This window comes from Dryas octopetala, chromosome 7 (assembly GCF_963921425.1).
Source record: "Dryas octopetala chromosome 7, drDryOcto1.1, whole genome shotgun sequence".
In the NCBI taxonomy this organism is placed as follows: Eukaryota; Viridiplantae; Streptophyta; class Magnoliopsida; order Rosales; family Rosaceae; genus Dryas; species Dryas octopetala.
Window position 1 is genome coordinate 8,722,364 of NC_141372.1, and position 17,927 is coordinate 8,740,290.

Below are 17,927 nucleotides of genomic sequence, written 5' to 3' on the forward strand. Positions count from 1 at the left end.
TTTATTTATTAATACTATTGTTGTTGGGTTGTGGTTATGAGACTTGAGAAGAAGAGTAGAAGAGCCCTGGGGATGAGGGAAACGAGGCCGTTTTATTGTCAAGTCATGTCATATTATCACCAAAATATCATCTTCAAGACGTTACTTATTTGACGTGATCAGATGATTCAGATCTGCTGCTGCTTTTCTTGTAAGTTGTGGAGCACAGCATATACGGCTGCAGCTTGTTTGATTCAATCACTCACCGGCCATTTGGCTTTTTGGTTTTTCAACTTCTCTGCCTTTGACCCCCATTGATTGAGCTAGTTGAGTTACTTGCCTTGCTATCCTTCTTTGCTGCATAAGATGCATGCATACTTTTGTATCAATAATACTCGATAATCTGTCTGTATTTGTATTAGTATTTTTGATGACTGATTAAAATAAAAGTTAGAATGATCACCTCATGTTAGTAAATGGTAACTTCTGGCAATTAACATATTGAATATCACTAATTCAAATCATATGTACAAATTTGTACGATAAATGCTTAAATAAATAGTTTGATAATATAACATGTTAGATTATTTTATTATAGAACACTTTTTGTTCACTTTTATACATGATCCCATTAATGGCTGATTAACCACATCAAAATGATCCAAGGTTGAAACATTTGTGTTGTCATATGGAAGTCCTGGTCTCCTAGAACATACTCCATTACGTACTCAGTACTCACCATTGAATCATCATATATATGGGTTTTTAATTTTCTTTTTCATTTCTCGAACCCCACCAATGGGTAGAGCATACGTGAAAGGTGGGTGAGTGTTTGGGATGATTTGAGCAAAGAAAACTACGTACACCACCAAGGCACCAAGCAGAGAAGATAAAATCACACCCTGTTTGGAAAAGCACCAAGTTGTAGATCGAAGTGACTTTCTACTAGGCACTGAGTTGTCTGCCAGAGTTTGACCCCAGTGTGCACCATTTGATTTAGTTACACGACAAGATGTACACATTTATTCCAGCTGAGACGATCGATCAGCTGATTCGTTGGGTGCTTTTATAGTACTGCTTTCATGAGATGGTGAGAATTTTTGCCCAACTTTCTCTTTGGGACAAACATGACAAGCAAGTTTATGAGTTGCTTTGCTTCTACAGCTACTCTGGGCTGAGATTTTGGGATGGAGTTTGGATCACTTTTGTTCAGGACATAAGGTTTTAGCCTTTTGGAGCAAGACCCGGCCCATTTCTACAATATTCTGTTTGATAATGAATTACAATATTCAAGCATATGTATTGGAGTTTGGATGTGAATTACAGCTACATATTCAAGCATATATAATTTCATGTAGTGAATTATTGTAATTGATAATGAAACAGAACATCTTAAAACTGTGTTTCACGAGAACACTTGAATGTTGTAGGCAAGTAAGGGTCCAAACCCAGGCAGGCTAGTCTCGCAAAATATTCTTAAATGGAGTGGTCCAATTATCATTTTGTCTCTCACAAACGTATCGTGACGACGAGTCACACAAACAACCAATGGACGCGTGTCACACAACCGCCCATCTCTCCTTCGCCACTCGATGCCTCTCTCCCTCGTTTACGTCACATTATCTGTTCCAAAATTCTCGCATGCCTCCCCACCTTCATTCACAGCCCATCCTTCCTCTTGCGCGTGTTCTCACTCGCGATGTCCAATTCGTAGTTTTTTCCTTGCTTAACATCATTTTTTTAGCTGGCAAAAATAAACCCATTTTTTAGGTTATATAGCAAATCCCCCGAATCATCACATGTATGGATCTCACTTTATATTCAAAACTTTATTTTATCTTACTTTGTTTCTCAAATTTGATTTGTGTGTCACTTTACCTCAATCTCTCAACTCTCATAACTTCTTAAACTCTCATGTTGATGTTGATGTGGCTTATACATGACAAATTTTAGAAAAATATCATTGTTGGCACAAGTCTGAAGAAAACAAAATCTAGTAATGAGAAACAAAAATACCCCTCCGAAATTTTAATGTCAAACTTGTGTTGAAAAAAATACCCTCCAAAATTTTCTATTTATAAGCCATATATGTATAACAAACGAAAGGTTAACAAAGTCAACGAATTGAGTAAAGTGACATGTGAATTAAAATTTGAGAGATAAAGTGAGACAAAATGAAATTTATAGTATATAGTGAGACACGTGTGATAGTTTGGGGAATTTTGCTATAAATGACCCTTTTTTAATGAGAAAGCAAAGCAAATTGGCACTTAAACCTTCTAAAACCTCATCATCAAATTTAATAAAAACTTTAACGGCCCAAGAAAAATTTTAAATCGGACAATATATCATAAGTTAATTAAAAATGACCGCATCATGCCCTAAATCAGCCAAAACATCATAACAAAGTTAGCTTCACAACCAATATGTGAGATTGATAGAGTAATGGCCCAACAATTGGAAAAATTGGGATAACATAAGCTTAATATCCCCAATAATACATTAGATCCTCCAAGGATCTGACCCTACACCTTTGATTGGATTACTTGATAATTAATAATTTGCAAGTCAGCTTCAATATATATAGTTTAATATATTCTTCCTTAAGTTCATTGATAAGTTTATGTTTAACCTAAATGAGTCTTATTGAAATAACATTTTCACCATTCTTTATATTTTCATTTCAATTATGAGACTTATATTTATTAAAATCCGACTCATCCTTTTTAGTACTATTGAGTAAAATTAACCGTATGATTATTTATCTCTGTGGTTTAATAGAATATATTTAAAATTAATCACAGTATTGATTGACTTGTAGAAGTGATTGACTCATTCATTTTTACAAATGTATTCCACTTAGGATTTAAATATTTTTTATTCTAAGATATATTTTAAAAAAACAAAAAACAATGCCACCTGTATAAATTACAACTATATTTATTTAAACAATTCAATGAAAGAAATCCTAAAAAACAAAAACTCCAATTAATATATAACATCGATCCGGCTCACATATAAGAGAAGGTTACTAAAATTGTGCATTATTGGTTGATGTGTATGTAATCTTGACCAGTGATCGATGGAGAGAAGAGAATGATTTAGTTGTTCTATTAATTATTATTCATATGATTGGTCACTTAATTAATTAATTGGAAGACAAGATGTTTCAATTAAATAGTTGAATGACCAATCAAAATCCTCAAAGTGTCTTGCTAGCTTGTTTTTCGGTGTTTAATTTATAGAGTAGAGCATACCAAAACACTTAAGACTTCATTTTTTAATATGCATTGAAAGATATAGATTGGCATAAACTATGTGGAAAGTCGTTAAGGCTTTGTGCATGGTAATGGTATTTATAGGTGCTTCGATCGGAATTCATTGGTTTATTTTTTAACCGTTAACACATGTATCACGTTATTTGGTGACTCTAGTATATCCCCTATAATTAAAATTATTTTTAAAAATTAAGGATAGTATGACAATTACATTGCAAGGTGTCTGTACTATGCATTTCTTTGCTTACAAAAAGGGATTCCTCTTTAGAAACCTCTATACATATCAGAAATAATTTTTTATCAAATAATAAATTTAGATCATAGATTCATATAATAATTAATTAATCAATTATTCAAATTTGTAGTATGACAATATACATCTTATATTGCTAGACATATAAGCCAACATTACCACACATATATATAATATAAGAACAAGATATATATATATATATAGAGAGAGAGAGAGAGAAAAAACTCATCAAGTGACCACCAACGAATATGCGTACCTGTCACCGAGCGCTTGGAAATGTTTTTTTAACACAGGTGAGCACTGCTTCCTCCGCTAAGTTTTTAGGGTAAACTCTCATATTTTTACCTTATCTCGTCCTAAGGTATAGAATGAACTTGATAGAGGCATTATGTTAGGGTTTAGCTCTGGAATTTTGGGCGGTAGCTACAAAATTTTCTAGTACCGAGTGCTCGGTGTCAGGTGCGAACGTACGAACATTCGCACCTGAATGGGCCTATATATATATTTATAGTCTTATTCAAGTAAGGATGTCCTTAGTTTAAGAAAAGTAAGAACATCATCTCTGGGTACCACCCGATAGTGCAGTTTTATAATCAAAACTGTTTATGTTATAGGTACCTTCTCAAGGGTTATCCATGTAAAAAATCAGCCAAATCGGTGATTATTTGATCATTTAAACTGTGCAGGCAAATACAATCATCGCATAAAATTGAATTTGTGTTGATTGTAATAAAATAGCTAAATAGTTTCCAATTTGGCTGTTTTTTTGTAAGGGTGATTTTTGAATGATATTTTAAAATATGAACAGTTATACTCATTGAATTGTAGGTTCAAAGATGATGTTCTTAAAGTAAGAACATCTTTACTTGAAAATTTCTCATATATATTAGGGTTGTGCATTATTAGTTGATGTATATACAATGTTGAATTAGTGATGGAAGAAGAGAACGATAAGTTGATTAATTTGGTTGTTCTATTATTCATATTGGTTTTGAATTAATTAATTAAATGGTAGAAAAAATGTTTTAATTAAAATAATTGAATTGAATAATCGAGAAATCAAAATGCTCAAAGTGTACGTCCAATTCTTGTATTAATTTCAAATTAAGTTGAATGTCTATTGAGTAGTTCATATCATAAACTTTATTTTTAATATGCATTCTCAATTTGTCATTGAAAGATATAGATCGGCATAAATTATGTATAAAGTCGTCATGGGGTTGTGCATGATAATGGTATTTATAGAGAGGGTGGGCTGGCATTAATCGATATATCATTGTCATCCATGTTTATAACGCACCGAAATCAAAAGGGCATAATTAATTAAGATATATATCCTATATATGTGAGTGCTTAATTTTTGTCTGTACAAGCTTTTGTCTTGTTCAATTAGCTTTGTCCTTCTTCGATCTCTCATTGCATGCATGTCTTATAGGTCCTGTCCATAAGAATTAAGATAATCACCATTTAAAAGAAAAAAAAAAAACAAAGAATTAATTAGTAGGGCTCTTCGATATGTTTAATTAGGGCTATCTTCTTTCCTTTATGTAATGCAGTATTAATGGTTAATAGATCGAGCTGGCATCCCCAAACCTTGTCAATATATATAAGGGGATTCAAGATGTTACGTGGCAACAAGATCGAGCACCATTCGAGCATAACACAGCTGGTATTAATATTGCTAAATGATAGGTATATGATATATATACATGATCATGATATTATATTTCATCCTTTGAATTATTTTCTATGCAATATTATTAAGTCATTAATTAAGCACATTTTTGCATGTAACGATCGAATAAACCCAAGTGATTGCTAAGGAAAAAAAACAAGTAAATTAACAAAATGGTTCGTGAATTAGTGAGTGATAATGCTAAAGCTAGTATATATAAAAAGTTTTACATAAATTGTCACTATAAATTGAGTGACAAATGTGGAGAGCTACTAAAGTGCTTATTCTCAAATCCATGATAAGAGTATACATAATTCTTGTTCATCTTCCTAAATAAAATATTATAATTTATATACCCAGCAATATATATAGCATTACTTGGTAAATGATAATATGCATTAATTGCATGCATGTTATCTTTAATTAGCACATCAATTTGTTCATGAACTCTTAACTGAAGTACCATGACAATAAGATCACGTGATCGAAGGATATGTCTTTAATTTTCTCAATTTTTTTTAACTACCAACTAAGTTTGAAAACTATTTTGATAAAACATTTTTTTTTGCAAATAGTATATATTTCATTTACTTTTTTTTTTTTTGCTAGGAAGTATTTAATTTACGTTGCTAAATGGTAGCTGGAGGTTTAAAATCCAACTTGATTGTTTTGTGACACTTTTGTCCCCTTGGGCATGATGGCGCGGGACCTTATTAAATAGATGGGTCACGGAGAATGGTAAGGTAAGGTGAATACTTGATGTCCAATTTATGATTCATAGATGAGTTGCATGGTTTGTAAGACTTTGACCATTATTTTTTACTTCTGTCCAATGTACATTTAATTATATATAAATGTGAAATAAGGTCGCTCTAATAAATGCCTTTAATTCAATATCAATAATTTCTTTTATTTTTAAATGATTATAATTTAAGTTATCCCAATGCCAAATGTGGGTCAATACTCAATAGTCTTACATTTTGCAATTGAAGGATTATGCTAAACCCTTATACAATTTTTCTTTCACAAAATTAGATTGCACGATTAATATGAGAAATTATATACATAAAGAGGTTGAATGTAACGTTTGTATATGTGTATAAAGATGTTAATAAGCCCTTCCAATTTTTGTGATAGAGTAGTTTTTTTATTTTATTTTAAAGAATTAAACTCATAATCTATTGTATTTATAAGTTACTGTACTTATTTTTTATCACTTGAACTAACTCTAAGAACTAATGAAGAATGATATAGTAATAATTGAATTTTTGTCCCCTCCATTTTCACATGGAAAATGAAAAAAAAGAGGTAAACGTCACTAAAACAGTAGGCTACATCATCATATACATATGGTCGCAAAAAAAAAAAAATGTCATTATGCGAGGGTTGATTACATATGAGAATGACGCTTGCTTATTTTGCAGTCTCACATATGCTTTGTTCCAAATTTGGGTCATCATCTTAGATTAATTGGACAACCCACTACTGTAAATGGGCCAAAAAGTGGGCCCACACATGCTAATATAGGTCCATCCCTTTATGATTCATCGTGCACCACATGGCCATTTCCAAAGCTTACACATAGAGATTCATGTTTCCACCTTTTGACCAGGTACTCATTTTCAAAACTTGATATCAACCCTTCCAGAAAAAATAACAAAATAAGAAAAAGCAAATAATTGATATACACTAAATACACCTGATACAAAAAATAGCAAGTTAGAGTTAGTCATTACTTAAAGTAGACTTAAACATAACCCGATAAGCTAATTAGACCAGTATCAAACATGAATAAGTCGATTTTGTTAAGAGAATGACTATTTTTTCATTTTTTGTTCCATTTATTGATAATTATTGATATAGTATATTACATGAATCCCTCTTTGAATTAAAGTTTTTTTTTTATTGTTGGTTTTGCAAGCATATTGGTAGAGTGAGATTTTATTTTATGGGATGCATGAGTGATGAGTTTATTTTAGATATTAGACTCGATACACATCAATAAACTCCTCCCCAATTATTGGAGAGTTTTGGACATTTTAAAGCACTAATTAGTCTTCAAGAGACATATAATAGTCTTTAAATATGGTCCAAACCTAATAACAAAAATGTTTTCTCAAGGTTGGTAACAGGCCTAAAACCATGTGAAAATATACTACAATTCAGAAAAAGAAGAAACATCCCACAGACACATAAATTTATATGGATCCCATTTTCCTGTTATAGAATGGAAGCATAAAAAATTTCCCAATTTGCTCTAAATTATTATTATTATTGATGAATGATTTATAAAATAGAAATATTGACATTCTCCCCAATTCACCTGGATTGGCTCTCAATCTCCCATCATCATCATTCATCAAAATCGTTTTCGATTCTTATTTTTTTTGGCCAAGGAAAGCGAAGGTTCAATTAATCGTATAATACACTAATACAGGGTACATCAAGCCACGACCAACACAAATAATTATAGATCTCAGTACAAAAAATAAATTAGACATTCTTCTGAGGTTGCAAAAACAACACCCCATCTATCCAGTCCTTCATAGCAATAGAAAACAAAGAATATGAATAAAATAAACCAACCACAAAAAAAGAAAACAAAGAATATCCATTAAATTGTTTGTACGTAGCATAATTTAGGGTTTGACAACGGACTAAACAGCAGCACAGCACAATTTAACCTTGGACGTGTCACAGGAATTTGGGAGAGAGAGTGGGGACCACAGCGTGGCAATACCGTAATAAATCGAAAAGCGAAGTCGTAAATTGGTAATTACAGAGTTTCCAGAGCAACGAAAAGACGGGGGCAAACGAGATTCACGAAATTACGTATGTGTACATCAGCCCCTAGGCGATTCCGTCACGTCACGACGAAACGGCGAAACCACAGAGGGAGAGAGAGAATAGAAGTAGATGAGTAGAAGGGCAAAAAGGTCATTAAAGAAAAAGGAGAAAGAAAGAAAGGTGAGCTGGTTGGGCATGGTGATATGAGTAAATGGTGTACATGACTCGTTAATCGTTTTGCTGCTACATTGTATTTGTAGGTAGCAACGTTCCCAATGCAAAAGCCGGCTCATCAATACTGCATTCTTCTCACTTCACCTTTATTTTTGTTTTTTGGGGGGTTTTTTGAATTTTCTTTTTTGGTTTTTTTTTTTTTTCAATTATCTCTCTTCTTTACTCTCTCTCTCTCTCTCTATCCTTTTCTCCGCTGTGCCCCTTGTGTCTGTTTGTAGGATTCCCACCTATTTTCCCAACACAAAGCACCAAAGAGAGAAAGAGCGACAGAGACACACAGAGAGAAAACAAAAAGAAAAAGAAAAAAAAACAAGAAATTCCTGCTTGGAAATGCCCACCGGAATTCATTTTCCGGCGACTTCTTCTCTTTCGCCGAAACAGGTCGAATGCTGAAGCTCTGAGACAGAGGGAGAGTCAGAGGGAACCGTTTCCAGTTCTGGGTCTGTGTGGGTCTGTAAATATATGTGAGCCGAAAATGCGAGAGGCACTGCTATGTGAATCGCCGAGCGACATCGTTTTGAGCACCGCCAAGAAGAAGAGGTCCGAGGACGAGAGCCACAACAATAACAAGGTAGAGAGAGAGTTACAGTCGCCGCAGCTGGTGGTTGCCGCAGCGCCGGTGGTCCCCATCGGCCGGAGCCGATCCCAAGCCGGAATCCGTCGAGTGACACCCACCACGACGACGGCGACGGCGAGCGTGGAGAGGCATCTACCGAACGGCGATCTCTACATCGGGAGCTTCTCCGGCACGGTCCCACACGGATCGGGCAAGTATCTGTGGAGCGACGGGTGTATGTACGAGGGCGAGTGGCGGCGAGGCAAGGCCTCGGGGAAAGGCAAGTTCTCGTGGCCGTCCGGAGCGACGTACGAGGGCGAATTCAAGTCGGGTCGGATGGAGGGCTTCGGAACCTTCATCGGATCCGACGGGGACACGTACCGGGGCTCCTGGTGTTCGGATCGGAAACACGGGTTCGGGCAAAAGCGATACGCCAACGGCGACTTCTACGAGGGGTCGTGGAAGCGGAATTTACAAGACGGACAAGGACGGTACGTGTGGCAGAACGGGAACGAGTACGTGGGCGAGTGGAAAAACGGAGTGATTTCGGGTCGGGGCGTTTTGATTTGGGCCAACGGGAACAAGTACGACGGGCAATGGGAGAACGGAGTTCCCAAAGGGAGTGGGATTTTCACGTGGCCGGACGGGAGCTGCTATGTCGGTTGCTGGAACAAGGACTTGAAGATTCAGCAGCTCAACGGCACTTTTTACCCGGCCAATGGCGGCAAGGAGCAGACCTTGAACGACATTGGGGCTTTTCCGGCCGACAATTTGACCACCACCATTACCATGCGGAAGCGCTCCTCCGTCGACGGAGCTAGAGGCAGCTTGGCGGAGAGGACGTTTCCCAGGATTTGTATTTGGGAGAGTGATGGGGAAGCTGGGGATATTACTTGTGATATTATCGATAATGTGGAGGCCTCCATGTTTTATCGGAATGGCACTGCGTTCGATCGAGATGCCTTCCAGGGCTTCCGAAGGACTCCCTGTTGTTTTTCCGGCGAGCCCAAGAAGCCCGGCCAGACCATTTCCAAAGGGCATAAGAATTACGATTTGATGCTCAATCTGCAGCTGGGTATTAGGTACTTTTCCGATTTCTCGATCATGATACTTTTTTCTGCTTTCTGGGTTGTTTTGGAGTTTCATTATTTGCTGTTTTTGTGATTAGGTACTCTGTTGGGAAGCACGCTTCGATATTGCGGGAGCTTAAGCCCAGTGATTTCGATCCCAAGGAGAAGTTCTGGACCAGGTTTCCACCTGAAGGATCCAACAAAACGCCGCCGCATCAGTCCTTCGAGTTCCGATGGAAAGACTACTGTCCTTTGGTGTTCAGGTATGTTGTGCTGTTGGTTTTCAGGTTAATTATCATTGCATCAGTATCTTTCATGTTAATTGAATTCGAATAACCCTTCTTCTAAAGAAGCATTGCCTGCTTCAATCAATCTACATTTTGCCACAATTTTTTTTTATTCTTGTGTGGTTCAGTTTCGTGACTAAATCTTATTGGGTATTTCAGACATTTGAGGGAGCTATTCCAAGTAGATCCTGCAGATTATATGCTGGCTATTTGTGGAAATGATGCCCTTAGGGAGCTTTCTTCTCCAGGGAAGAGTGGAAGCTTCTTTTACCTGACTCAGGATGATAGATTTATGATAAAGACGGTCAAGAAATCAGAAGTCAAGGTTAGTTGCCCACTTGTTTGACTTCTATCCTATCATTTTTACCTTTCTGGACACAAAAGAACATTTGTGTCGCATGATTAGCGCTTTGAAATTTTGTTTGTTTTGAAACTTCAAACTTCCACTCTGCTTTCTTAATCAGACAACATCTAGAATGTGTTGTGTAACTTGTGTTGCTGAAATGAACTGATGGCTGACATTTTGTTTTCAGGTGCTTATTAGGATGCTTCCAAGTTATTATAGACATGTTTCTCGGTATGAAAATTCTCTTGTGACAAAATTCTACGGTGTGCATTGTGTCAAACCTGTCGGCGGTCAGAAGGTAGTGTATTTGGGGGACTAATTTGAATGGCTTAGAAAATTAAGCCCTTTGTTCAGTGATGGGGTCTTGATTTCTATCTAACTTCTTGTCCTTTGATTGGAAATCAGACAAGGTTTATCGTGATGGGCAATTTGTTCTGCTCAGAGTACAGAATACATAGACGATTTGACCTGAAAGGATCATCTCATGGTCGAACAACTGATAAGCCCGAGGGTGAGATTGATGAAATCACAACCCTCAAGGACCTTGATCTTAATTTTGTGTTTCGTCTCCAACCAAAATGGTTCCAAGAGCTTATGAAGTAAGTCCTCTAACAAAGTAACATTTTCCCCCCTTTATGGAATTGCTTTTACCTTGTTGTTTCTTTTGCATTCACCTTGGCTTGTTATTAATTAGGTTGAAATATTGGCAGGCAAGTTGATCTAGATTGTGAATTTTTGGAAGCGGAGAGAATCATGGATTATAGTCTTTTGGTTGGTCTTCATTTTTATGATGGCAACACATATGACAAAATGGGGCTGTCACCATTTCTCTTGCGCTCTGGTAATTGACCATATCTTCCTTCCATCAGTAATTTGTAGGTTAATATTTTTGTGGGTCAATCAGAATGTTGAATCAAGTTTATTTGCCCCTTGCAGGTCAAAAGGATTCCTATCAGAATGAAAAGTTTATGCGTGGGTGTCGATTTATTGAAGCTGAGCTACAAGATATGGATCGAGTTTTGTCTGGCCGGTATGTTTTGACGATTCATTTCTTGTTTTCTTCTAGTTTAAGCTATACAACCTAATGTAACCATGAAATGATTTGACCAAGACTTCTAGAAAGGATTTATCAAAGAATTTTAAGAACATAATGTGGTTGAGCTATGTCATTCTAGTTTTGATGGCATTAGGTGAACTAATGATTCTGCCATTGAATTCGATCTAGTTGAAATAATTGAGGCTTGGTTTGTCTGAGTAATTTTTGTGGGGTATCCATTAGGCAACAGTTGTGGGACACATGCAGGATATCGCTTATGCATTTCTAGATAAGAGTAAGGTTGTAATTGGCTCATTTCCCAAATTAAATCTGTATCCTGTATCAGTTTAAATTGCTAGTGAATCTATTACCATGGTTGATCAGTAATGGTAATGCCACATTTCTGCTTCACTGGCAGAAGTTAAAACCACTGTTTTCATGGTTAATCTTCAAATTGAGGTCAATTGTTTTTTGATATATATCTCAGATACATTCTCCCGATGCGGAAAACAAAGATTACCATTAATAGACCCTTGCATTTTAACCCCTTCTTTGAGGGTAGGGGCATAGGGAAATAAACAATATAAAGATGTGAATGTATTTTTTGTGATGCTATGGTGATTCTTGAATGTATTTATGTGAGTTAATTCGCGAGAATGGGCTAATTGTGTTTCTTCTCTATCAGGAAACCATTGATCTGTTTAGGAGCCAATATGCCTGCAAGGGCAGAGAGGATGTCTCGAAGGAGTGACTTTGATCAGTACACCCCTGGTGGGTTCAGTCATTTGACCCCTTCACGCAGTGGTGAGATATACGACGTAGTTCTTTATTTTGGGATCATTGACATTCTACAAGACTATGATATCAGCAAGAAGTTAGAACACGCATATAAATCCTTGCAAGTTGACCCAACTTCGATCTCAGCTGTTGATCCGAAGCTTTACTCGAAGAGGTTCCGGGATTTCATTGGTAGAATTTTCATAGAAGACAGGTAGTCTTAAAAGTGAAAATTGCTGGTGGAAAACCGGTACTGTAGCATAAAGAAGATTCACCAATCTATCCTCTTTTGAGAGAAGGATCAAGCTGCTCCAGCAGGTGGATGGAGCAAAGACTTGGAGGGTTCAGAGACTGCAGCACTGCAACTGCGGTGGAACAACAAAAGCGTGGTGATTTGTTGTTGGGGACCCCTTTGGCTGAATTTTGAAGACACAGCCAAGGTCATTTGGTGTTGGCGGGGGTGGGTCTTGTACATTCAATGGGGGGTTCAGGTTTGAGTTCTGGTTTTTTTATTTTATTTTTTTTACCTGAGGTGAAAATTTTTTTGGTAATCAAGGAATGTGAAGATTTGAAAGATAGGTATAGGGAACAGAGTAAAATGTGTTTCCCAGAGCGAAGATTAAAAAATGTGGGGGAGACTTGGAATAACAAAAAGTGTACAGGTTTATTATAGAAAAGGTTGGATTGCTTATGGAATTCAATGGAATTTTTGTGATATTTTAAAGAAAAAAAGGAAAAAAGTTTGAATCATGTAGACAGAGAGACCCCGCGGAATCTCTCTCTCTCTCTGAGTCTTGCCCTTTTATGAGATGTATAAAAAATAGGGATGCAATGTGGAGTAGAAATGGGGTCACTGCTTTGCTTTTGCAGTGAAAGGGAGGGCATTGGGCAGGAGGAGATGTTAGACGCATCAAAAGCAGTGAAAGCAAGAGAGAGATGCGCTGCTGTTTCTTGTTTTTGCCTACTTTGTTTACTCCCACCCCTTCCTTTATTTACTGTTTTCGTAGCATCAATATCTATTTATATATAATTTTTGGGGAATGAAATTCAAGAAGAGGGGGGAGTAGCTGTGTAGCAGGTAAAAGAAATACTTGCCAAAGCAAATCTGGGAATTGGGAAAAGAACAATGACCATTCATGCATTGACCAACTAAATGGTAGATGCATTATTTAAGAGGAGGCAAGTACATACAAACACAGTTAATACAAGGGTCGTTTTACACTAGAATATTTTTGTGTTGTAGAGTATGTTAAAATATGGGGTTTTATGGTTGTGATATGTCATATGTGTGAGCAAAAGAGCAGTGAATTAGAGAGTTAATGAATTTCTAGTGTGGGAATTCTTGTATTAATAATGTTTGGTAACTGTATCATGACCTCAAAAAGAATAGAATAGAATAAGAGCATTGGGAGTGGTGCACTGAGTTTGCACTTTGCAGAGCTTAGGTCAAAGTTGTGGAGGGAAGAGAGAGAGAGGGGTAGTCTTGGCTTGGCTGGGTCGAAGTCTCTTTCTCATATAGTAGAGTAGAGTTTTGTGTCTCTTTTTGACCATTCCATGGCCCTTTTGGGACCAACTAATGTCTGGTAGCTCAGACCTAAAGCAGGGGTCTCCTCCTGCGGTCCTGCCTACAGCCTTCACTGTTGCCATGGGGCCATATATTTTCATTGCTATCGATCATCAATCATCTGTCACTATTTTTCGTGTTTGTTTTTCTCATCACATTTTATTTTCATACGACGCCGTGATAAGAGATAAATGACATATTATTATATTTTATAGTAAAAAATATATTTTAATAGTAAAAAAATAAATCCGTTAATATTCAAGAGTTAAAAACAAAAGTGTACAGAGAAAGTTTTTCCTTGTGGAAATGTTTTGGGCGGTGACATGTGATTTTTAACCATTTGGATAGCAGGAAAGTCAAGGTGATGAGTTCGATATGTTACAAACTTCAAGAAATTAGGATGAAACCCAAAACGGTTGAAGTAATCATATTCACCTTTTGCTCAATTTCTTGAATCCAAATTTATTAATGTATAGTAAGGCTTGCGTAATTATATATGCTATATAATATATTACATCTTAACCAAATTATATATGCTATAGTATTACTTTCTTAGTACAAAAGGTAGCTAAAGAGAAGAGCCTAACACATCCTAGACCAAAATTATGAAAAACTAGTTTGTGATAATTGTGTCTAAGAATTTGCGAGTCCAGAGCTTGTAAGCATTAACTATGTTGTCTATGTATCCGAATAAAACGATCACATCAACAGTGTCATTTGCTTCTTTGTATGCACCATTTATGAGAGTTTCACTTATTCTCATACTAATGAGTTTAATTCTCACATCTTTTTACTCTCATAATTGAAAAAATTTATAAATTTTAAAACCTTAATAGAGGAAAAGAAATGCAAACCTTAGTATGGGAGAAATTTTTGGGTGAAACGGTATTATGTATGTTTTTATTTGGGTGACAATTATTATTTTGTTAGAAATCATTAACATATAGTTTTGCATGATTGTTTGAATCTATTACATCAACATAATAACGTGGTATAATCGTCTAAGTTTTTTTCACAAAAAAGCGTATAATTTTCTTAAGCAGTTGAATGTGATATGTTTATAGAGTGTGATAATACATGTTTTTTATACTAAGGAGAAGGTTTTGGATTTGACTTTTAATTAAGAATTGAATTCTAATCCAAAAAGGTGTGTGTATGATCTGTTACTATATTTATAAAAATAAAATAAGAAATAATCGGAATTTTAATTATATGTATTCAAAATTCATTGTTAATTACCAAACATGTCTAATTGCTTATTTATTTGTTAATTTTGATATTCTCATCTTCATATCATTGTGCTACATATTAGACGACCAAGCAATGCATTAGGGTCTGGACCTGTTTATGCCTTTTTGAAAAATAATTAATACCCATCAAGATTGAAGACCAAATAAGTGGATATTAAAATCCCAGCCAACCCAATTAAGTCACTTTCTTTTTATTTATTTGGGTTGGTCCAAAGACACATTGTGAAGTCAGAAGTGAAGTGGATGTTAAAATCCTGCTGTAAAGGACCTGTCCCTTACTGTATTCTGGTATTTAGTTCAACAAAATGACACGTTCTAAGAGCATTTGAATCCCTTTTTCTTTTTCAGTTATGGCCTTATTATATTTATAGGTCACCTTACCCTACAATGAAATACGCATATGGGTTAACTTATAACCAATGCCTTTTTTTTTTGTGGGCCGGTATAACCAATGACATTTTTATATGGTAGCATTTGTTTTTAGAAATTTTAGTCACCATCCTCCGATTTGGAGGCGGGTAAGGTCATCGGTCCCTTCTCTTCTTGTAGATAGAGAAGGGAGGAGGGGTGGTCGCCGACGGGAAAGGATGGTGGGGCTGGCCAACAGGGTGGTTGGGGGCAGCCTCATTCTCCTAATTAAGAACAAATTTTGAGTACCAATAAAACAGTATTGAGGGTAAAAAAATATTTTTTAAAAAAATTGGGGGTGTGTAAAGCAATTGGGGCCGGGTACATTTAGAAGAACCATTCCATAAAAGTTGGTTGCATCCATGTCTGGATTTTGCCACTAAACGCAAGCAAAACTAGTGGTCTAGTATGGGCCGTATTCGCTATGCAACTTGGTATCAGTATGACAGTATGACAGTCCATTTAGTTGAAAAGTAAAAACTACCATTCAATTTTCCCAACAGTTTTCTTGAGAACCAAACAGTCCATTTAGTGAAGCAGAGGAAGAAACCAAACCAAATAAGTTGTGCACAGATATCAAAAACTGACGTGTGCATGGTAAGGTGAGGTAGCTTAGCTAGTTGGGTAGAGACTAGAGGGGTAGGGCTAGGTGGGCTTTGGTGTTGCATGCCTAAAAAGCATAAGAAAAACGTTATTTCTTCAAGGAGAGGAGTGAGTGAGTGACTGTACGGAGATTTCATCTGCAATGGAGATCTAGGCTTTGCTTTGCTTTGCTCTGCTGTGCTCTGTAATTTCTTAGGGTTAATAATGTTTGGTTGGGACCAATAAAATAAAGGGACAAACGAATAATAAATTAATTGAAATTGTACCCTGTGTTGTGGGTTATTCAGACAAAGTCACCGCCCATAGCAGACCAGCCACATGTCAATTAAGTTAAAGCTTCCTCATTCTACAGTACACAGCCCTATAATAAATGCTGCACAATTTCATTTCAACACTAGGGTTTTAACTTCTAACTATAAATATATCGGGCATGTCAAACTAGTAAATATTATCTCCGACAAAAATGTGTCATTAAAAGTAGTAGGTTAGACCTACACCTACTTTAGATAAGCTTTCCAGGTACAACTACAATGGTAAGTGATTGTGTCCCTCTACATAACTAGTAATTCTAACTTAACAACAAAGTCTTGAGTAAATTAACGCACTTTAGAAAAATAATTAGATACGCATTGGATATCAGTAGAATTTAAATAATTTTATGTCATATATATATATATGGGTTACATAAATTTTTTGAATTTAATCACACTACTGTAATTACATGTCACTTCATTATTAATTAGTTTGTTTTATCATGTTAGTATGATTACGTAATACAATTGTTATACTATAGACTTTTAAGTACATTAGAATATTTCGCAGTAACGGTTCATTTGGAGAAAACTTTTATTCAAATCCTTGGATATAAATGTACACACAAATTCAATCTTCCCTAACAAGCTTACCAAATCTAAGCCTATGCAACTCAAGACCAAAGCATACAAAGTCTATGATGCATATGCATGATTTCTTCACTATTTAATCTTGGCTTATACTTTCATAGCACACCTACGCTTGCTAATTAACAAGCTTATTTTTAATGGGTTAAGGAAAAATACTCACTAAGTTTAATTATGTCACAATCTTAATTAGTAGCCTCAACAAGTTTATAATGGACTTGATTTGACTGTGCACAAACAAACTTGGCTGGTGCATTTGGTGACATGCATATATATAATCACCTCCCAGAAACTGGGAGTTGATACAACAGGACCTCACACATGTTCACTTCTATGTATATATATCGTACCTAATTAATTATATAATTTTATGATTTTTCCTTTTTTTAATCACCCTTATCTCACTTGTAATATTAATAATAATAAGCATATATACGTAATATTAATATTGATGACAGTGAGCCCCCAAAGGTTTGTTCTTGAGTTGTAATTAATTCTGATCGAGTAGTATTTGTTAAATACATAAATGGGGTGCGGCCACATGTCGGGAAAAAGCCAGAGTGATATCCAACATGAAGCTGATTTGCAGGGAGGCAACTCCATCCATATATATTTCTTATATCCAATGGTCTCCAATCTCTATAATTAAATACTTTTACACTCTAATTATTGTTTCATCCACCCAACAAAGATTGTGCATATATTGTATGCAAAGAAAAAAGTAGGCTGACCTTGCTAATTAATTATGGTGTCTTGAGGTTTAATTTCCATGCCTTTTGTATACATAATAAATGAGGTAGCAAGCAATTGGCGTAGCTAGGGTGGCTAATTGGTTGGACACAATTAATAGAATTAATGGACTATTTTTCCTCCTACTTCCTACCTCAACAAATAATAATCCATATAAATGTGTAGTTTTGGTGGC

General features: G+C 35.8%; 1 protein-coding gene across 1 annotated transcript; it reads left to right on the forward strand.

The window, feature by feature from the left end:
- The first annotated feature begins 8,201 nt into the window (after window positions 1–8,201).
- PIP5K2 (phosphatidylinositol-4-phosphate 5-kinase 2) lies at window positions 8,202–13,346 on the forward strand. The gene is made up of 8 exons (XM_086250283.1): window positions 8,202–9,844; window positions 9,931–10,095; window positions 10,279–10,444; window positions 10,653–10,763; window positions 10,871–11,064; window positions 11,176–11,306; window positions 11,402–11,495; window positions 12,187–13,346. Exons 1-8 carry the CDS (start codon window positions 8,682–8,684, stop codon window positions 12,494–12,496), a joined length of 2,334 nt encoding a protein of 777 aa, XP_086106409.1. The 5' UTR covers window positions 8,202–8,681; the 3' UTR covers window positions 12,497–13,346.
- The last annotated feature ends 4,581 nt before the right edge of the window (window positions 13,347–17,927 follow it).